Source organism: Gymnoscopelus microlampas (assembly GCF_963454915.1).
Source record: "Gymnoscopelus microlampas genome assembly, chromosome: 9".
Classification (NCBI taxonomy): Eukaryota; Metazoa; Chordata; class Actinopteri; order Myctophiformes; family Myctophidae; genus Gymnoscopelus; species Gymnoscopelus microlampas.
This window is the reverse complement of record NC_139946.1, coordinates 41,878,287-41,900,965: the sequence shown is the minus strand read 5'-3', so window position 1 is coordinate 41,900,965 and position 22,679 is coordinate 41,878,287. Positions and strand designations below refer to the sequence as shown.

General features: G+C 41.7%; 1 protein-coding gene across 3 annotated transcripts; it reads right to left on the bottom strand.

Moving 5' to 3' along the window:
- Positions 1-6,962: 6,962 nt before the first annotated feature.
- cherp (calcium homeostasis endoplasmic reticulum protein) lies at positions 6,963-21,587 on the bottom strand. Of its 3 annotated transcripts, none has more exons than XM_084066700.1 (20): positions 21,434-21,587; positions 19,382-19,555; positions 17,991-18,029; positions 16,032-16,198; positions 15,638-15,775; positions 15,329-15,480; positions 15,062-15,173; positions 14,834-14,923; positions 14,083-14,314; positions 13,664-13,827; positions 12,940-13,203; positions 12,296-12,509; positions 11,924-12,165; positions 11,353-11,486; positions 10,741-10,827; positions 10,485-10,631; positions 9,944-10,096; positions 9,630-9,724; positions 9,263-9,472; positions 6,963-7,762 (listed from the first exon to the last, which is right to left on the bottom strand). In XM_084066700.1, exons 1-20 carry the CDS (start codon positions 21,456-21,458, stop codon positions 7,725-7,727), a joined length of 2,877 nt encoding a protein of 958 aa, XP_083922826.1. In that variant the 5' UTR covers positions 21,459-21,587; the 3' UTR covers positions 6,963-7,724. The 3 variants fall into 3 exon arrangements, with proteins under 3 accessions (XP_083922826.1, XP_083922827.1, XP_083922828.1); XM_084066701.1 differs by having other exon boundaries at positions 9,287-9,472; XM_084066702.1 differs by having other exon boundaries at positions 9,287-9,472; positions 12,949-13,203.
- Between the last annotated feature and the right edge of the window lie 1,092 nt (positions 21,588-22,679).

Below are 22,679 nucleotides of genomic sequence, written 5' to 3'. Positions count from 1 at the left end.
ATCGTTTTCCTCTGAGGAAGACCTCACTAAATACAACTAAAAGGCTCAACCATACAGTATAAAACCCTTTGCCTTCCGTCAGTTTACTAATTCATAGTAGATTGGAGTGGATGACTACTAGACCGATATCTAGGCTAAATTGGGCCCTTCACAGTGGTCAAACTTTTTCATGTCAAGGACCCCCAAATTTATAAATATTTGGCCACGGACCCCCATCTGAAAATATGTTGTGCCTGCCAGGGACCCCAGAAGCAAAGATTTGTGTTCAAAATGTTCACTAATGTTCAAGATTTTAGAAAATATCATATCGGTGCCGCACTATGAGCTTGCATATCTGCTATTTTTGAATAGCCAAAGTATAAAATGTTAAAGTGGTTAAAATGATTGTGATGCTACATTAACTACTTTTGCTGGGGACCGCCCTAAGGACCCCTGGGGGTCCCCGGACCCCACTTTGAGAACCAATGCTTTAATTGACTTAATGTTACATCCGGGGTGACTCATTTTCCTTTTCATTCAAATTCATAATGAGGGCAACTACAAACAAAGTCAAAAGAGACATCTGGATCCCCACAAAAGGCATTGCATTTTGTATTCCATTACGTTGTTCTAAATTTGTATAGGTCGTCTGAACTTTGCATTGTGTTTCCACTCTCTTAGCGAGGAGTGGCCCTGTGGACACATCGCTACCTGCTGGGGTTGTAAAGTGATATTACCAGTGTTAGGGAACTGCACTAAACTTTTCAAAACAACACTTTCCCAACATTTTTATCGGGCTCCCTCAACTCAGAAGTTAACAACCAATTTTCTTACACCCCCGAGGAGCTTTCAGAGTTTTCCCTGCCAATTATTCTCCTAGGCATCCTTCCAAAAATCTAAATGTAAAATATTAACACTCAAACATCCTGTATTCCCCCTTGAAGGGGGGAATATGAATCATTTACAGCATTATCTGTTTTGTTTTTTTGTCTGCATAGGACACTTTCATGGGTTCCAATGAAATGCTTGTGTGTGGTTGTAAGCGTTCTCATTCCCGTGGTGTTTAAGTAACTAAGTACATTTACTCCAGTTTTGAGGTCCTTTTACTTTACGGGAGTATTTCCAGTTGTCTATACTTAACATCTCAGAGGCAAATATTGCACTTTTACTCCACTACAATTATTTGAAAACATTAAGTTACTAGTTACTTTGCAGATTATTACATTATAAAACATACATTAACCACTTTAGCCCTATTTTATACGTAGGCTATTTGAAAAATAGGCGACCTACAAGCTCACAAGCTTGTAGATCTGCTATTTTCAAACATTTTAGTATATTTACTTTTGGTACTTTAAGTACATTTTGATACCAATACTTTTATACCTTTACCTTTTTTTAAGTCAATTTTGAATTCCGGACTTTTACTTGTAACAGAGTATTGATACTTTTACTTAAGTAAAAACATTTGAGTACTTTTTCCACCACTGTCTCATTCCCTCGGTGAGTTGTGAAATCCCTTCCCCTGTGTTGAACCTTCCACTCCTGCTCCCCTCTCTCTGAAGCACTGTGTTTACACCTGGCTGGCTATCACCTCGGCTGGCACACTTCCACATGTGCTCCCAATGATCTCGTTTAGACCTTGACTGATCATAATATACTTCTTTACATGCAGCTCTGTGACTTTTTATTTTGAGGACAAATATCCTCGCTTTTTACCAGTTCATGTTAATCAAATACAAATACAAAAAGTTTGGACTTTAGTTGGTAAACACTAAATCTGTGTGTGATCTTCAACTATTTTTTCTGGTTTTGTTTTTGTGTTATAACAGGGCCATAGAGAGCTTTGTGTGGCGAGGCTGCCAATGGTGGATTTAACATAAAGATTGTAGGTTTGATGACTCTCAAAGACCCCACAATAATCTTTATTGGTGAACATGTGTTGGCCATAAAAACACTTAGGTGGGCCATCTGAGAGGTTACAATATAACTGCTGCATGTGCTGCTGCTGCTGCTCTCCATCTATTTGTTTTAGAACAGCGCCACCCTGTGGCACTATTGATCGCCACAGAGGCAATTACACTAGACAACAGCATCCCCTACTGGAGAACAATGGAACTGATCTGGACCTGGATGGAACATTTTACAGTGGCCTCGGAATGTAACAGAAGTGTTAGAGATCCTGGATTGTGAAGTCTCTTTTAAATGTATTTCAGAGTTGATTATTTGTAATAAAAAACATTTACTTAAGTACTGTACTTAAGTACAATTTTGAGGTATTTGTACTTTACTTGAGTATTTCCACTTTCCAATACTTTTACTTCTACTCCACTACATATTGGATCCAAATATTGCACTTTTACTCCACTACATTAGTTTGAAAACTTCAGATACTAGTTACTTCGCAGATATAAATGATTACATCACAAAACATACATTAACCACTTTAGTCCTATTTTATACCTGGGAATCGTCTTTTACTAGGAGTAGCACCCATACCTGGACACCAGAAGTAGTGAAGTAGGGGATCTCAAACTTGACACTGATAGGAGGCTTGCCTTCCTTGTGCTCTGCCTCGACACTGGGCAGGCCAAAGTGGGCTCTCATCAAGTACTCCTTACCACCCTGGGAGAGGAAACAGAACAATAGAAACACAGACTTTACAGCTGTGTGTTTCATATCCAGCAAAAAAATAAAAAGGAGAATATGTGAACAATAGCACTTCAAAAGACTTCACGATTTGACCACACACACACACACACTCACACTCACACTCACACTCTCACACACACACACACACACACACACACACACACACACACACACACACACACACACACACACACACACACACACACACACACACACACACACACACACACACACACACACACACACACACACACACACACACACACACACACACACACACACACACACACACACACACACACTTAATTAATTATGATTAATTCATGACCAATAAACATAAAAGCAGCACATGACAATAGAAAGCACACATAACTTACAGGGTGTGAACATGATGCCCCATTAAGACCTGCGGCAGATTCTACAAATGCCTTCTAAATCAGTACTTCTCACAAAAATGTTGAAAAATAGCAGATGTACTGTGAGCTTGTACATCTGCTATTTTGGAATAGCCAACGCAAAGAAATGACACGGATGCTTTCCGGTTTTAATGGGTTAATGGAATAAATGAACTGGACAGTGTTCAGTTCCATTCCCAAGTATATATAAAAGGGAATAACATTGTGTTTGTTGGTGTTTGTGACATACCAGGAAGGACTTGATAGACCAGATGATTTCACTGTTCTCTGGGATCCACTTGACGCTACCCACAGTAGTTTTACATTGTGGTGAATCAGCATGATTCAAAGGGCACTGGGATGTGTATCTCTACATTATTAGCTGTGGACCTCCTCTTAAACGGAGTCCTAGCCTGGTGGAGGAATAAATAGAAAGAAGGAGACAATTAACAGAAAGTATAAAATAGAATCAAATAATGGGAAATTGAGGAGGGCAGAGATAAAGATAGAAAGAGACAGTGAGTAAGACATAGAGCAGGGTAGAAAGAGCATTGGCTATCTGAAAACTCAAAAAAATCAACTAATGATAATCAATAGCTGATTTTACTGAGTGCTGAGGGGTTTACCTTTATCTGCTGTGTGAGTGTTTCTCTATCACAGACTCGATCCAGATCAGTGGCTTCACCTGTTGACAATAAGCATTGACAGGCATGCCTGAAGTTATAACCTGCTGAGAATGTCAACCACCATCACCACTGCCATCACTGACAGAGAGGTGAATTCAAAACTATTTCAAGAAGTCAGCAAATAGCAATACAAGCTATGACATGATTTTTAGAAAGTGTATTTCAAATATTTCATGACATGCAAAGCACTAAATACAGTGACTTGTTTATCCGAAAGAATTATGGATTCCCACTACATAGCAAAATTCTGTATATCTTTCACGATGCTGGTCAAACTAGAAATAAACTAGAAAATGCATTACGGTTGTATGCCTCTGCCAACCAGTTGAAGTTCATTGAAGTACATCCATGTCTGGCAAGAAGACTATAAGTATGGTGAAGATTTTGAAGGAAATTAATGAAAGTTTAAAAATGAAGTTAATCTTTTCGCACAATGCAAGTTGTCACTAATATCGACATGTATGAAATGTGTTTTGTGGGGTCACAATGACTTTGACCTTTGACCACCAAATTCTAATCAGATCATCTTTAAATCCAAGTGGATGTTTGTGCCAGATGTAATGTAATTCCCTCCAGGTGTTCCTGAGATATGGGATGGACGTGAGGTCACAGTGACTGTCACCTTTGATCACCATAATCAAATCAGCTAATCCTCCAGTCCAAGTGGATGTTTGTGCAGAATTTGAAGGAATTCCCTCAAGATGTTCCTGAGATATTGCATTTACAGCGTTGGGACGGCTGGACGTAAGTACGTACAGTACGTGCAAAGTGAAAACACTATGCCTCCAGCCACAGCTGTTGCTGGCAGAGGCATGAAAATAAAACAGGATTCCTTATTAATGTGCGAGGGATGCACTGATCATACTATATGACAACAGATACTGATTCAAAAGGTCTGTTATTTGCCAATAGTCTGTATTAAAGTACCACTTCACTCATTTACAACCTCTCTGCATATAATTGGTCCGTACTAATACTCATTATAAGATGACACCATTTCTGTCTACTCGTGCTGTGTCTCAGAGGAGGACTGGGGACAGGACAGTTAAGAAATCTTAAATTTACCTAGCCTACCAGTGACATCATCGGTAGGTTTGGCCATTTCAATTCTTTTTTTTTCATTAGTTTTCTTATGAATGCAAGAAAAATAGCTTCTAGACTATTTCAGCGTGCTAACCTTCCAGGAAAATAAAGGCTGTAGTTTCGATTAGCTTTGAGGTTGAGAACCACTGAAGTAGAGGATCTCAAACGTGACACTGATAAGAGGCTTACCTTTTTTGTCCTCTGTCTCCACACTGAGCAGGCCAAAGTGGGCTCTCATCAGGTACTCCTTTCCAGCCTGGGAGAGGAAACAAAACGGAAATGAATGAAGTAAAAAGAAGAAAAATAAATTAAATGAAGCAGGTTTCACCAGCAGTTTGACATTGTTAAACAACAGCTTAAAATTAAAATACTTTTAGCTGGGCTGGTAGTTGGTCAGGGGGCCTATGGATATCATAGGCCCCCTGACCGTAGTTAGTTAGTCAGTCAGTAGCTCTTGTAGATAGATAGGCCGAAAGACAAAATAAGTTGCCTATTATTATTATAAAGTGACATGCAAGATTCTGGAGTTCAGTTGTTGCTGTTTGTGTTTTGATGGGGAATGGGGATGTTGTCAACACTGAAATACACAGTAATATCCCCTCTGTCATTAGTAGAACTCACTAAATTGTATCAACTGAGAACATTGAACATAAACAAACTTTATTTCTAAACTTTATTTCTAATGGGCCCTGCTTTAGAAAACAGTCATAACAGCTGATAAAATGGCGGGATAAGTTGCAGGCTATTTTGCGTTGCCTTTTACCTTGCCTTTGAGGTCGAGCACAATCACATACGCACTTGCAGACATTTTTGGCCAAAAGCTCTAGTCCAGCTAACGTTCTGTACCAGAGCTAATAGGCTCTATGCACAGCAGCCATATTGGGAATGAATTGGGCCTCTTCCTTACTTCCTTCACAGGTGTTACCAATAATACTAATTAAGGCTCTGTTCCAGTTAGTGTGGCATAGTGGTTGTCTTATTTTCAAGGACCCCCATAACTCTGAGTGTACAAATGGAACCAAATGGACCCTTACGAGTCCATTTGGTTCCATTTGTACACTCTCAGAGTTACTCACCCACCATAAGGGGCCATTTGGGAACCAAAATGGAGTGTTTCTAGTGAGCCAACATGCACGATATCAGCACCCTGACCAGAATGGAACAGAGCCTTTATTAGTATCATTGGTAACACCTATGATGGAAGTTAAGAGGCCCAATGTCTTTCCAATGTGGCTGCTGTGCATAGAGCCTATTGCTGTCGGTGTATATTACATTTGATAAATTATCTACAAATAAACGTACACTGGCCGTTAGGCTTTCATGGGCTTATTTAGTTGACCTTGTATTTAAACTGTACTTTCATGTGCTTTACTTTTAAACGTACACTGGCTCTATTCTACAGTACTCACCCTGGTGCAGAGAAGGCGCCAAAATCTTCCTTGGAGGGCGCTGATGTTATCAGAGCAAGCAGGCAGGCAGCTGTGTTCCTCCACTGACCTCTGACCAGGCTCTTGGCACGTTCACCAATCAACACCAAAATAAGTGCTCGACTTTCGTCAGTGGACTGGACTTCAGAATAAGAGCAGAGCTGCTGACGGTAATAGTAGCTCTCGCATTAAAACGGTATGGTAATAGCTAAATGGCACACATTTCCCCCAATACATATTAGAACTACCTCAGAACTGGATCAGGAATGTGTTATAATGTAGCTTGAAAGGTTCTGGTCCAACTACAGCATTAAAATAACTCCTAACGCTATGGACCAGTGCTAGTTGTAATGTAGCCTAAACGATGAATACAAAATTATACATTGGTCAAAATGTAAAATAAATACATATAAATTGTAGTCATTTGTGACAATGCTAAATGAATGGATGACGATTACAACACGTCCACAAGCGCTTCAACCTTTTTTTAACATTCTTTAATATGGAAACTTATTTGGAAAACAAATCTCCCTAGTCCTACACATGTGAAAAATATCTGCTGTGTGTAGAGCTGGCCCTGAACAATGTGGTGCCCTTACTGCCCTCTGCTGGTTCAAATTGTAAGCTATGCAATGAGCTGGAGAGACAAACACAAAGTTGCACACAAAAAGAAAAGAAAGTCAGCAAAGAAAACAATTCATTTTTAAATGTTATAGGGTTTCAAGGAAGACAAACATCTCTCAAGGTGTTCAAATTCCTTTATTGTTCTGCATTGTGTGGTGTTGTGACAGGGAAACTAAATTGAAATACATTTTTGCCTTAATTATGACAATTTGTTTTCTGGGATTTGTTTTTTTAATATATATTTACAAAAGCTGAGTACTACAACTAAAAGACTTTCACGTCATGAGAAGAAATTACATGAAACAGTATCACAATTATTATCTGCACTGAAAAAAGCAACAACATTCAAACTAAGACATGTCAGCCTAGCCCCTTCTTCTGTGATGCTAAATGTTTCTCTTAATGGAACAAAGTGAAAAGAGAATTATGAAAAGTGAAAAGAAAACCAGATTATAAAACCCTTTTAAATAGGGTTAGGGGGTCTGTTGTAAACAAGAAAGAAAAAAAAACCTATGTCCAACACTTAGCAAGGAGTGCTGTGTTTCACTGTGGCTCATGTGTACAATGCACTACATTCTACTAGTATGAATGGCATTTCATCTGCAATACTTATGCCAAGTGAACATCAAAACCTTTCACTGCCTGATTCAGACATGCTCATGTTAAAAAGAGATTAAAATAAATCCACCTCGTTTGGGAAACTCTTTAAACCTGCATAGAGCAAAAAGACTAAGAGTCTTATTGAACTATTCCATTGGTTCCTTATCAAACAAAGTTTCAAAGAATGAGTGGAGCGCTGGTGTTTTGTTCAAAAATTGACGGTGAAAGAGAAATTTGGATCCGGGTGAAGGGGTGTGGCTTGACACATGTTGATGACATCACTCTGCAGGAGGAGCCTCCGTAGGTTCCCGATTCACTGCAGCATAAAAGAGAAGAAATTATTACTGTCACACAACAGTAAGTTGTGTTATGATAGGATTATTGACATCCATGAAATCAAGTAAAACAATAGTAATTTCTGAAGAGTTTTCTGGCCTCTTTTAACTCAAATTACAGGTCTTATTAATTATACATGTCTGTAGAAAACCTATTTTAAGTTGTGCTCGTATACTGTACATTTCACATTTAGTTGTCACACCCTGCCCTCGTAAAAAAAATATCTCTATGTAAATAAAGACATTACAGAGGCAATCAAACTGAACAGGGAGTACAGAAAGTATGGAATAACAGCAACGGATGGGTTAAAGCACAAAGGGAGCAACCATTTTTAAAGGATTTAGAAAAATAACATTTTCTCTGCTTAGTTTTTTTCTGTGAGAACAAGCTATATTCAACAGCCAATAACTAAAAAACGGAGTGTCGCGTGACACACTGTTTTTTTCTCTGATGGAAGCAGAGACACTGTGTCGATCGTCCTGGAGCGAAATATTCTGTGGCTCTTAGTAAAAATGCTCAAAAACGCTGGCACTGGCTGCAGACTGTTCTGAAAAACTCTAGCAGTGAATGAGTTAATGGCTACAAAAATACAAAATAAATCATATTACGTACTTTAAGGTCAAGATTTGATTAATTTGTATTATCGATCAATTATTTATTCTAAGTTATCTATCGATAATATTACATTTTTTTAAAATCAAATAATGTGGATCTTGGGAACGACATGGCTCCAATGTGGATCTCAGACTTCATGTGGGCAGCATGCAACGTCAGTCATCTATGATGCATGACAAAAAATGTGGGCACGTTTTAAGCCCGATTGGAGCTCCACTGATGTCCATTATGAAATGAAAGTTAAATATAAAAAAAAAACATAAATCATATGTGGGGAATGGAGATACTCGTGTGGCCTACTGGCATAGTATATTAGAATGTGTGTATATGGGTATATGCGCACATTCGGGTGTACAGTATATCTGTGTGTAATAGTGTGTATAGTATGAAGACATGAATGTAAATATTTAATATTTTCGAGTGTTCAATTATTGCGAACAACGTAAGTAGTCTTGAATGTAAGTACGAAATGTTTTGAGTGTTCATTCAATATGAACTTTAAAGCAACATATGTGAAGGATAGGCATAAATAAGCTTTGAGCTTCAGCCTATGCCTTTTCGATCAACCAGAATGGATTATTGGAGTACAGTGTGTTATGTTTTGTGATGCTGTTGATGTGGATCGAAATAAACTAAACTAAGTGTGAAAAATAAATGTGGCGCTGATCGTTCCAGCAGTTTGCGAGATCAGCTCTAGACAGACACCACACACACGCACACAAACCAACCCCTCTTATAGACAGCTAGCATCCAGCAGCGCCATGCCGTAATAACTGCTTGCCAGTCTAAAAAGGCAAAGCTGTCTTACCTTCAGCTGTACTGTTTGTATGCATTTACTATTTTAAAGCTACAATAGAAGAGTTACCATTACCAGGTGCAGGTGCTATACCTTCCTCCCGGGCTTTCATGCGGGCCACAAAGTTGTAGCTTTTGTTCCTGCGGTAGTTCTCATAGGGGTCGTCTAGTGATACCCCGACTCCTTTATACTGGTCCCACTTGTCCCTGATATCTCCCCCCTTGATGGGGTCCTGAATGCCCTGCTCCTTCGCCCCCAGACCACCGGAACCACTCCAACCTACAGACGACACATACAAGAGAGGGAGACAAAGGGATCTGATCAAAAAAAGGCACATACAACGTTTCGTTTAGTGCGGTTGAGATTTCCCCAGCACTCAAACGGGAGGGAAGGCTGAACCTCAAAACACACACACACACACACACAAAGAGCATACCCATCTTCATGAGCAGCTGATGGCCTTTATTTTCCTCCCCAAGCCTTGAATCAGGAGGAAGCTTAGGGGGCGCTGCGCCAAGTCCTGATGTGGTGCTGGAGGGACATGAAACAAAACTGGTCACTACTTAAGAACAATACATGTAGTAGGCATAATACCGTATTTAGCAGACACTTGGTCATTTAAGCTTACAAAGTTGAGTCAGGAAGTAAGGTGAACAAAGTTAGGGAAAGGAAGATGGAGACGGAAAATGAAGAGGTGAATGAGAACATGAATCGTATGAGAAAAAGAGAGAGAGAGCGACAGAGACTTACGGAGGAGATGTGCTACGTGACTTGGCTCCGCGGCGTCTTGGAGTCTTGGTGGGCGAGCCCTTGGTGTTGGTGGGCGTGTTGGTGGGCGAGCGAGAACGGGAACGGGATCTGGAACGTGAGCGACTACGAGATGATCTGGATCTACTCCTGGACCTAAAGAGATAAGAGAAAATATTGACATGCATTATTTCTCCAGTACCTTGGTCGCACCAAGTAAGAGCAAACACTGCAGGTGCAACTGTAACTGATTTTCTTTGTACAGTGGATCATATTTTGCCATTTACTGAATGACCATTATAGTCCTATGGAGCTAAATAGGGAGATCATAGCACCAACAATGCAGTGGTAAGGGATAAAGCAGGGTGCTAATGCCCGCACCCTGCAGTGTTTGGAGCTCCTTTACCACTGGGATCACCAATACGGTACTAAGCGTAAGCACCCATGGTACTATGAGTAACCTTTATATGCAAGTGTCCCTCAAAAAGCATTCATATGCAGCATTGACATGCTTGAGAGCACGTGCGTGTGTGTGTGTAATGACCTGGATCGGGAGTAGGAGCGTGATCGGCTGCGCGAGCGAGAGGAGCGTGAACGTGACCTGGAGGACTTGGAGGAGCGAGAGCTGGACCGAGACGAGGACCTTCCTCTGCTACGAGAACGACTCCTGGACCGACTACCTCCACGCCCACTAGAGAGAGAGAGAGAAGCATGGAGATCAACAAAAACTCTGAATTGTTGCCTCCCAGAGCTAATAAACAAACGTATGTGAGTGCGTGCGTGTGTGAGTAGAGAGTTACCTGTTACGCTTCTCTTGTCCCTTTTTCCTTCTGGCTCTCATCTTGGCTCTGAAGAACTCATACAGGCCATTCTGCTCCCAGCCCTCACTGAGGAGAGGTGCAAATCCAACCAGCTTTATAAGCCCACTTGTCTAACACAACACTTTAGTTGGCTAGCGATACTTCAAGGGATAGTTCACTCCAAAGAATATTTTTCCTATCGATTAGTCACCCCATGGAGACTTGAATTCATGGATATTTCTTTGTTTTTGTCGCATTCCTAAGCCAATAATTTGTTGACCAGCGGACCGGTAGTCATCAGTTTCGGTAGGATACACAAAGAGACTATTTGTGTCTCCTAGTGGAACAGCTGCAAATTATTGTCTTCGGAATGCGATAAAAACTAAATAATATACATGAATTCAAGTCTCCATGGGGTGACTAATCGATAGAAAAAAAGTCATTTTGGGGATGAACTATCCCGTTAACTGTTTACGGAAATCAGCTCAGCTGTGGTCAAAATGCCCTATATATATTCTGCTTTCTACAACTAATATAGTATATTGCTTATGTTTAATTACAAATGATTTAGATTAGTCCATACTAAGTAAGTAAGTAAGTGTGAATGTGTACCTGTTGCGGGGCCTGTCATGGGACGGGGGACTGTAGAAGGCCTCTACTGCAGCTAGCAGCCTGTCACTGGGGGGCATGGGAGGAGGCAGTCGAATGTCTTTCGGATCCAATGACTTGTAGTCATTATCCTCAAGCTGAGCAACAGGAAAGAGGAGAGAAGATTATCAACACTAGCTACAAAACCACATGCTGATTATTAGTTTATCGTTTATATGAGACACCAGATCTCAACCCATTCTATCCGGGAACGCATCTGTGTCATTTTAGCTATAACCATAATTTTATACTTTGGCTATCAAAAATAGCAGATATACAAGCTCATAGCCCGGCACAGAGTGCCACGCTATGAGGTTGTAGATCTGCTATTTTTTGGAAATCTTTGAAAATCTTGTTCGCTTTATATTTTAAAGCGAACATTTGTAACTCAAATCTTTGCATCTGGGGGTCCCTGGAACAAAATATTTTGAGATGGTAGCCAAATACATATAATTTTGGGGGTCCCTGACATGAAAATGTTTGAGCACGACTGATATAGATTTATTTTTTTCAGAAACCTGTGCAACGGGCTTACTTTAACCAGCGGAGCCATGAGGCCGGCCGGCAGATCAAAGTAGGGTACGTTGGGCACCAGACTGGGGTCGTCATGGGCCGGGGGCTGCTGTCGATGACGCATGTGGGGCGACTGGCCATTGAAGCCATGGGGTGGCGGGCCAAAGTCTTGGTGCTGGTTTCCACCCCAGGGAGGATGGTCCGGGCCCATGCCCGGGGGAGGAAGCCTTTGGTTGGGATGGTGGTGGGGTGGAGGCCCCATGTCTAAAGGAGGGGGACGTTTGATAGGACAAGATAAAACGTAAATTACAGCGAGTAACACTAACGTTGACTGATTTTCAAAAGATACTGGAAAATAGTAAGAGGAAAAGTATAGTAAAAAAGTTCCACTTGCCAACTTCACCCTCGCCCCCGGGATATCCCCCCTCGGCGTAGTCAAAGCGACCGTGCGGTGGGTACGGCGGCCTGTCAAAGTGGTGTCTGGGAGGAAAGTCGTCTTGCATGAAGCGCGGCGGAAAGCGTCCAAAGTTGTGAGGCGGTGGAGGGGGCTGGTTGAAGGGAGGGGGCTGCTGGTGGGGAGGGAAGGGCCCTCTGAAATGGGGAGGCCTCTGTGAGAGAGGAGTCAAGAGTTAAAAATAAAATACACAAAATCACTTTTTGTTTCTTGTATCACGAAACCACAAGTATCACATTTATTGATCTCACAAAAGATCAATAAATTAATTTTTTGAATGAGAGTTGACTGAGGTCTGAGGCTGACTGTCCAATACAAAACAAATGAAATAAAATAAAAGCCTGGCATGTGTTGCACTGTGGCAAATAGTAGTATTAAATTAGTAACATTTCTCAGATTGTTCACTGTCTATGCACACCAAATATTATGCTGCACATACTATTTGTAATCTCAATTGTGTTGTGTAAATGTTATGTGCACCAGCTTGCCAAATCAAGTACATGTACAGTAAATGTAGTTGCTTAATTCTAAAATCACAAAATTGTGTTGAAAAAGTAGGGCAGAACGAGCCAAGCCAAACATACACCACTTGCCTGCATGCGAGGGGGGAAAGGAGGTTCCCTCTGGCCCCAGGGTGGGGGCTGGTCCCCCCATGGAGGCTGCTGGTCATACTGAGAGTTCCAGGACGGGGGACCCTGGTCGGAACCACCCGGCCCACTCCAGGGACCTCCTTCTCTGGGCGGACCTCCGCTCCAGTTCCCTTGGTCCCTCTGATCGTTCCACATCCCCTCGTGGCTGTTCCAGGGTGGGCAGCCAGGGGGAGGCTGGTTGGGGTCAAAGTTTGGAGGCTGAGGAGGAGGAAACAATTATGGGTTAGGCAGGTCAGAGGAGACCGACTCTGTTAATGAGGTCACAAGATGCAGTCCAACCAGGACAACATATGAGAGTGCAATTAACGCTAATTTCTAACTTGGTCTTCAGACAAAAAAAAAGTGTTTGGAAGGAAATGCTAAATGGTGGAAGATCTAGTCAGGCAGAAATCAGTGGGGAATTGCATCATGAAAAGCAAGGAATCCAGGGGGAAGACGTTTGTTATTGTACAACCTACGGTTCAAGAGTTATAGGCCAAAACATGAAGCGGGCTAGTAAACTGCCACCATGAGGCTGGTTTAAAACATTTCGGGTGGAGGTTCTTCCTTGGCCTACTGGGAGTGTGCATGCAATGTTTCACGACAATGAGACGGCATTTTTGTGTAAAACAGGCCCCTCCCGCAAACTTTGGACACTCTGTGTCACAACGCTACTTACCGGCTGGTTCGGATTCCAAGGTCCCATGTGCTGGGGGTCATACCAGTTAGGCTTAGAGGAAGGGATGTCTGGGGGCCCACTTGTGTTGCTGGGATCCTGCTGTCTAGATGAACCCCCATCATACTCCCCTGGAGGAGGGACTGACATGGATGCCTTCACATCTCCTGTTCACAGCACACACAAATACACAACACAGCGTGTACACGCGTGGGTGCACACACACACACACAGATGATCAGAAACAGACAGGATGTGGAATTCCGCAAAACTGGTGGTTAAGAAGAAAATCATCCTTTAAAAAGAACATAGCGTGTGCGTTCGCCACCACAACTATTAACCCAATCCATCCAAGGGCTGTGCGTGACACTGACATTCTATTCGCGCTCTAAATACATCCATGCCGCTCTGTGTATTCTCACCGGCTTGCGTGGTCATGGGCGAGGGCTTTTCAGCCTCAGCGGCGGTGGCAAGTTGTTCCACAGCGGCGGCTTGCGCTGCCGCTGCTGCCACTGCCGCCACTGCCGCCTGCTGTTGCTGCTGCTTCAGGGTGGCCACAAACTCCTCGTGCTGAGTCTTCAACACCTGGATCTGCTGCTGGAAGGCCAACTGGACGGGCTGCACCACCGATGCATACTCAGTTATCAGAGATGCCTAGAGAGAAGGACACAGAGAGAGAGAGAGCTATATTGACTGAAAGGGTAGTTCTAAGTGTACTTGAAGTACTATTATTGAAAGCTAAAGTGAGAGTGTTAACACATTCCCCCAATTAAAAGATTGACGAGAAATTACGCTAGAGGGCGCTCTTCCGCAATCTATGAATGATCCCTTGATTGCAAGAGAAGAAATGGACGGACATGACATCATCCCAAAAATATTCACTTCCGTCCACTCCTATGTTCTTTTTTTTATGAAAACAAGCCATGTTCAACGGCCAATAACAGAATGGACTATCGTGGTAAAAGTGTTTTTGTTCCGGTGGATAGACGAGACCCTCCCCCTCACAGCCTTTGTTTACATCCGTGTCCACAAGGTGACTTCCGTGGCTCCCCGTGGATCGTCAATATAAAAGGTAAAAAACACTGGCAGTAGCAGATTAATTAATTAATTAATACCTGGCAGAGAATGTGTTAATAGGGAAATGGACATTTCCCAGAATCTTGGTTCTCTCACCTGGTACTGGCCCAGACCCAGAGCTGGGCTCTGGAGCTGTTGAATTGTCACGTCATCAAAGTAGCCATTCTTCTCCCAAAGCTGCAGCAGCTAAGAAGAATAGAGGAAAATCAGAGAGGGAACACAGTAGAATGCATAGCTCTACAGTGCATGGACACTTCAAATCGAACCGTTGCGATTATGTGGTCGAAACACTAACTACCCGTGTGTGGTTGTGTATGGAGTTACCCTGGTAATCTTCTGTTGCTTGTCTTCCTCTACGGCGAGGAAACTGGTACAGTAGATGGGAACCACCACCTTTTGCAGCGCTGCCAGCAAGTCCCGTTGCTGCTTCCGTTGGCTGGAAGGGCATTATCAAATAACACTCATTACAACATAATTATACAATGTGGCTAACTGCTGTAGAAAAACAAACAGCTATTCTGTTTGATTCCAGGTTTCTGTGATTGGGAGAAGACAAATCTATACTGACGGAAAGATGTTTTTTGCATTTACCAGTGATGGAGGACATCATTTGTCAGATAGATGAGATGCAAGCGGAGCTCAAAGTGCGCCGAGTCAGCGGTAATGCGGTTGCGAAGGTGTGCCGTCATCAACTCACAGTGCGCTGGCGTCTTGGCGTTGGTGAACATCCAGTTTTTCCCACCCTGAGATCACACAAGACACGCATGCGTCACAGACAGACAAACATATTGCTGCATATAGAGAGAGATCATTAAAAATGGGTAGGTTTCATTTATTGCATGTGAACCTTATAGATTATATATAGCTGAAGGTGCTCTTTAATATCTATTGTGGGCTTACAGAGATGGCATCTTTGGTACAGGTGTCTATGATGGGTTGCAGCAGGTTGTCAAACTCTGTGACATCCAGTTGCGTTTCCAACAGCAGTTTCTGTGTCTGCTGCTCCATGGCCAGAGCTATAGCTGCTGTCACTTGCTCCTACAGGATATAACCAATCGATAAATACATCAAAGTCATCATATCAACCGTTTGCCCATTTGGGTCACGTTTCACTGCTTGAAAGAATATGATCTATTCTGTCAACAGTATTTATGTTTGTCAATATGATGTTTAAAGTCTGACAAGCAATAATTTTTTTATGGATATGATATACAGCTTGACAATTCCCAGGTATGCTGAGAGACAGGCATTAAAATAAATGGGCTGATTCTCGGCAGGAAGATGTCCTTTCTACCTGTCTGAGAGTGAGCAGATGTTGTTCTTGTTGCTGGAGGTTCCATTCGCTCTGCTGGACGAGTTCCTCAATGGAGGGAGTTGCAGGGGGCGGGATTGTGGGCGTGGCAATAATGGGCATCGGTGGAGGGACATCGACCACTTCTTTAGCACCTGGGTTGTACATGTCTGAAAAACAGCAGTAGGCAGGCTTAGTCTGTCATTGTCTTGTTAGTGGTTAAGATTTCAGGACCAATATTCAAAACCTTGTGTAGGGGTGCTGAAGTAATGTAGATGCCACAGGATTATGTTATATCATGTCATGTTATGGCCATGTTGTCTTGTCAATGGCCATACAAGCAGCTTCAAATAAAATTCCCCAAAGTAGTCAATAATAGTATACTGAATACACTATACAGGCTTACATAGGGCAAGTGGAAGACATTTACAGGAGCAAAGCAGAATACTGATCTAAGAGATTTCATTGCATGCAAGCAATTTAATTGTTTTCATTCTTGAGGACTATACTGAAAGAAAGAAAGGGTTTTAAAACCAGAACATGTGGATTAGACCAGTCAACTACAGCTGGGCTGCACAATTACAAAAAAAGGACGTGAAAATCGCAGGCTACTGCAGTTTCCAACTTATGAGATGATTCAGTCTTTATATTAACTAGACCGGTGCCTTTTGGGTACCAGCCTACTCGGGAATGATTCAAGTTGGGCACGATGCAAATAGGGGATGTAATGTATGCCCCCATCCTGTTACGCAATACCCGTCATACCCGTTGTCAGAGAGTACCCATTGTAACCGTCTGTTTGTCCGTGTCCCATATACTGACTGTGAAAAGTCGACTGACTAACTAATCAAATGGCAGGTGTGCTAATTTGCCATATCAAGTTCAGGCTGGGGTTGCCATGGCAATCAATTGGCTCATTTGGGCCACAGGCCTTTTGTACAATTGCCGTTATCAGTCGGATTGGCAGTTCTGGACAACCGCTTATTCAACCAATTCCGCACCGTGCACTCAACTCCCTGGGGTCGTCTGCGACGTGGGTGCCGAATTTGAAGTCGTCGGTCAAATTGGTTCACGAGATACGTGAATTACAGACGTACGGACGGACATACATACGTCTGTACGTAGTGTAAGATTAGCAAGCAGAGAAAACTCCTGGGCCCCTATCTTGTGCGCCGCCTTATCACTTATCCCTGAACGTATTAGCCATATTTTACCATTTTGAAAAACATTTTAAAATAGTTCAACTAGCCGATCTACATCGACACATTGTGAGCTTGTAGATCGACTATTTTAATTATTTTAAAATGTTTTCAAAATAGTAAAAAAATGGCAAAAGAGTTTAGGGATAAGGGGTGAGGCGGCGCACAAGATAGGGCCCCTGAGGTCAAGCCCCGATACACAGTAAGGTACGGGGTATTTATTTAAGTCAGAGGGCCTAAAACAGAATATGAGATGTTTTTTTAGATACATGCAGTGCATTCATATTATCTAAATTGTGCAGCAGTTCACTACAGCGATACTGTGTCCGAAGCAACAAGAAACAAATCAGATTATTATGAATCAAACAAAGCCTTGCTTAAACAAAGGTCACCAGCTTCCCTTGTCATTTGACTTTGCTCAGCACAGGGATCAAACTTTGAGGAATCACGCATGAGGCATTCAGAACAACAGCAGCACATTCTTATCAGCACAATTAAGAAGATATCCCTAAGATATCTTCCATCACGTCAAAAAACAATATATATATATATATATATATATATATATATATATATATATATATATACACACAAACCTCCCAAAAATAAATTAAAACATGAAACGATGCAACGGAAAATGAACAAAATAAAATGCCTTCAAGCACAGGTGTGATAATGTCCAGCAAATATGTGCATAAAACACACTGTGACTTTCCATGTGTAATTCAAATTCATCTTGTGAAAACTGGTTCCCAATAAATACCTTCTGACTTATATTCCTCAAGATCGTGGGTAGAGGGATCTATGTGGAGAGAAGCAAACTTTAACGCATTTCAGTGGCATTACATGAGTACGGTCATAACACTATGCCACAGCAGGATTGCTAAACAACCAGTCCTCAGACCATTATCAGTTACAGTACACAACCTGAAAGCTTAGCAAGGAATTTAATGGATATTGATTGAAGCACAGGTGTTTTAAGAAGGGTTTTGTTTCGTCCCACAATCCACTTTTCAATTCTTTCATTTTTTCCCCATTGTTGTTGTCCTTTTACACCTATAACACAGTCTGCTTGGGTGTCTGTGCACATAGTATTCCTACATTCATTATCCCCACAGACAGAGCAAGCTTAGCTAGCACTACAGAATCTATGCAGGACTACTGGCCTGCTCTAACTTGATGATAGCTGCCTGTTTAAGCATAGCACGTCCGATCCCATATTGTGCAGGCAATGCTGGAATCTATTAAGAGAACACAGACAGAAACATAGACAGGAGAAGCCATGTGAAACCTTTTTACGACAACTTGTTGTGGAAAGTAGGCCAACAACAGCCAACTTTCAACAACAAGGTCAGATAAGGCGAGCCTTCAATCTTGAAGGCTTGTAGATCATTTGAAAAAAAGAACTGATCTACAAGCTATGCAACGCATCATTGGCTTGTAGAGCTGTTAGTTTTGGAAAACAGCAACTGTCGTCCAATGGAGTTTAAATTAAGCTTTTAGATTCCCTTTGACTGTGGCAAGCTCCATTTGGTCCTGTGGTGAAATAAATGGCTTGCAACAACACACAGCAGCTCTCTTCTGGGCTGTTATTCAGCTGCAGAAGAAAGTGGAAGTGTATTAGTAATATGTCACACTCGCTGCTGCAGCTGGTGTGCTGTGCTAGATGAAAAAATATATATAAATAGAAATGCATTTGTAATAACATGAAAATACTTAACACCCTGAAACTGAATTTGCATATTTTTGGACAGTTCAGTCTAGAATAGATGAATGAACATCTAATGATTTCCCAGAGCTCAAATCAAGAAGAATGCAGGTCTGTACTCTGATCTTGCTCTTGCAAGGAGCTCTGAAAAAGAGCAACTGCTAAATGCCTACATCAATTGTCAATTGTAATTGGCCAGAGGGACAGAATCAAGGATGATCTGAAAAAGAGACGGGTACATATTTATGTTTGGACAGTCATTTTTGGTTGGCAGTTCCAGGTTTAACTCTGGCTGACATCACATGTAAAGCTTTGATTCTTTAGTTCATTAGCTTTGGGAAATCATTATTCATTATTACACTAAATCTGACTGAACTCTCCAAGATCATATGGATATCGTTATGTGAATACAGTTTGGGGGCAGACTTTCTTTTTTGACTACATACGCTGCTGTTGCGCAAAAACAAGCTTGCACTTGTAGTAACCAAAGTATTCCCCTCCAAAGAGAAATGAGAACTTTGGGTTGTCCTTCTGTTTCTCCATCGTCATCTTCTCAAACTCTGGCCCATTCCGCGCCACGAACTGGGCCAGCTTATCAATGACATTCCTCAGCTCTTGATCTGCACAGAGGAAACAAAACAAATTGTAAAAGACAGACACAATCGCAAATGGCTGTCCTCCCAACTATCCTTTTACCTAACAGTCAGTGTTTACTTACTCCCTCTAAATGCCTCTGATTTTCAAAGTTGGGTACTACCAGTCTAGTGTAGTTCAGTACAGTACTTGTGTAAATAAATACTCAATAACATGGGGTGTGATAAGGTCATCAACCTTAAGTTATCACACAGCTGAACTTACATTATACATTATCACCTACATAGACAAATCATTATATACATTACTGTTGTGATAGTGTGGTGACTCTGTTTATTTACTTTTTACATAAGCTTGTTTTGTTTATTAAGAGTCCAGGTGAGCATGAGGACTAAAACTGGATGTCCATAAATTAAATAATTCCTAACAATTTCATTTAACAAATGTTATACTTGGCAAGTGGAATGCTGCAACCAGAAAAACAAACACTAAAATAATGCATTATTGGACGTTAGCCTTGGATCAAGATTATCATAGATGTATTTTATCGATTTTGACATTTGCATACATGTAAGCTAGACTTGATCAAATACATCTATGATAGATATAAGTCTTGATCCAAGGCTCTCCTCTATTCGGGATATCCTCGGTGGTCAATAGAAGGAACACACTGAGGACTCTAGCAGGAGCACTCATCCACTTCGACCATGCATGCACCTCTTGTGGTGCTATAGCTCCATAAAGAACCTCTCACTCCGCTATACAGCTCCGAAGCGGAGTGAGAGGTTCTTTATGGAGCTAGTGGTGCTATGGTATAGCACCACAAAGTAATTAAAAACAAAACTGCAGACCTCTCAAAAAACAAACTGGTCAGGCTACTTACTGCCTTACATCTAACACTCATCTAACCCCTGCTCACTTTGCTACGGTGGGATGGCTCAGGGTAGAGCACAGAGTACAGCAACTTGCAATGGGCCTGGTCTACAAGATACACTATACCTCAAACAAAGACACACACGCATGTACCTGTCAAAATACTTCAAGAGTGTAAAAGACACACACAGGCAAAACACCAGAAGAAGCCCCACTGATCTCTTAACTGAACCAAGTTTCGGCTCAAACAAGGGGTTAACTTCGTTCTACTGCTATGCCACCAGAATGTGGAATGCCCTACCAACACTCCTAAAAAAGTGTGAATCCTTACTCTCCTTCAAAAGCGCTCTCAAAGAGCACTTCCAGATAGATGGATGCAAATTGAAACTGGACCCTGTAACAAGTTTAAACTTAAGTCTAAACTTATCACTGGAAATGACCCCCCCTACTGTTTACTATTTGATTGGTTGAATACTTAATTAACAGTATGCAAAGACAAACACAGGGAAGTACAGTTCAAAACCAGGTCTGTTTTAAACCCAATAAAATGTTGCATATTATTGTATATATATTGCTGGTCTTAAAATGTCTGGATGAATTGAATACACAGGACCTGAAGTCTTATCTGGGTCATGATCCTTTTAGCGTTCTTTTGTATAAATCTGTGCCACCGTGCCTTGTTTTTGCAAACTGTTAATAAAGTAATCAATACATTTAAAAAAAAAGGCTAATTGCGCGCAGTGTTGCGCACTTTAAAAGGCAGATATACAAGCCTCTCCACGCTTCGCTCAGCGACGAGTTGTGATCAACAGCAGTGCAAGCTACAATGTGTATAAACTATGGCGGTACCAACGTAATGTATGTGAATGAATGGATTGATTGATTAGCCAGTTAGCTGACTGCACTAGCACTGCGTGCGTTCAATGCATTCACATCCACTGTTCCAGTTAGCAGGATGGCTAGCCTTGCTAGCTAAGCTAACGCTGAATGGGACTCTAACAACAACGTTACTAACGGTCCGCTCTGCTCACCTTCTGGGGCTGTAGGGATGTCCATGTCGGCCTGCAGTTACAGCTGAACCCGCTGAACGTCAACAGACTGCACTGATAATGTGATAAATGTCACTTATTATGGGATTTAAATATTGTCCCTAGAAATATGTCCAACATTTCCAAATGAAATGTATGTACTCCGGAAGTGATTTGTTTGTGAGGTGGTTGGACTTGGAGATGGTGGCAGCGCCACCTGTGGTCAGGCGGAGAACCAATGTTTTTTCGTTTGTTGTGTGTTGGCTGCATGGCAGTTAGCTAGCTCCGTTCCGTGAGCAGAAATTGGACTTCCGGTTTTCGAGCTAGCAGAAATAAAGTTTCCGGTTGCCTTCAAAATAAGATCGTGAATTTTTATGTTTTTTAAAAGACACAAATCTAATTTGAAAATACATTTATGATGTATGCCTTTTAAATGGCTCATACTAAAACACTTCTAAGTGGCAAGTTTAAAAAAAAAGACACAATTATATTTAAAAAAAAATATTATGATGTACATGTACAGTATGTCTTTTTAAATGGCTTATACTAGATCACTTCTAAGTGCCAGGTTGTTCCAGTTTGAAATTGGCTATTGACCCCCATTAAATGTGCACTTAGCACTGTTTTGCACTTTAACTGGATATTGATTTGTGTGTGTTACATATATGTATTGTTTTTGTATTGTTTGTCCATTGTTGTAATAATGCTGACTCTAGGCCAGGTCACTCTTGGAAAATGATGATGATATAATATTGTTTATTGCAGAAGCAAATAAACAATGATAAAAGAGACCACAAAATATGCTACAAATAATAATAGTAGATAGTGCAGTTATAGTCCAGTGTCCACTATTGTCTGATAATGGCAGAAAAGGGAACTTTTCTGACCTCTGACCTCACTGGACGGCCCGCCACACTTTTTTTTACACCTCTCCCGCTTAGCGGAGAGTGTGGCAGTGTAGAGGGGGACTCCCCGAACGTGTGTGTATGTCACAAGTGCTGGCATCGGCAGCCGTCTCCGGTCCAGTGTCCACTATTGTCTGAAAATGGCAGAAAAGGGCACTTTTCTGACCTCTGACCTCACTGGACGGTCCGCCACACTTTATTTTACACCTCTCCCGCTTAGCGGAGAGTGTGGCAGTGTAGAGGGGGTCTCCCCGAACTTGTGTGTATGTCACAAGTGCTGGCATCGGCAGCCGTCTCCGGTCCATTGTCCACTATTGTCTGAAAATGGCAGAAAAGGGCACTTT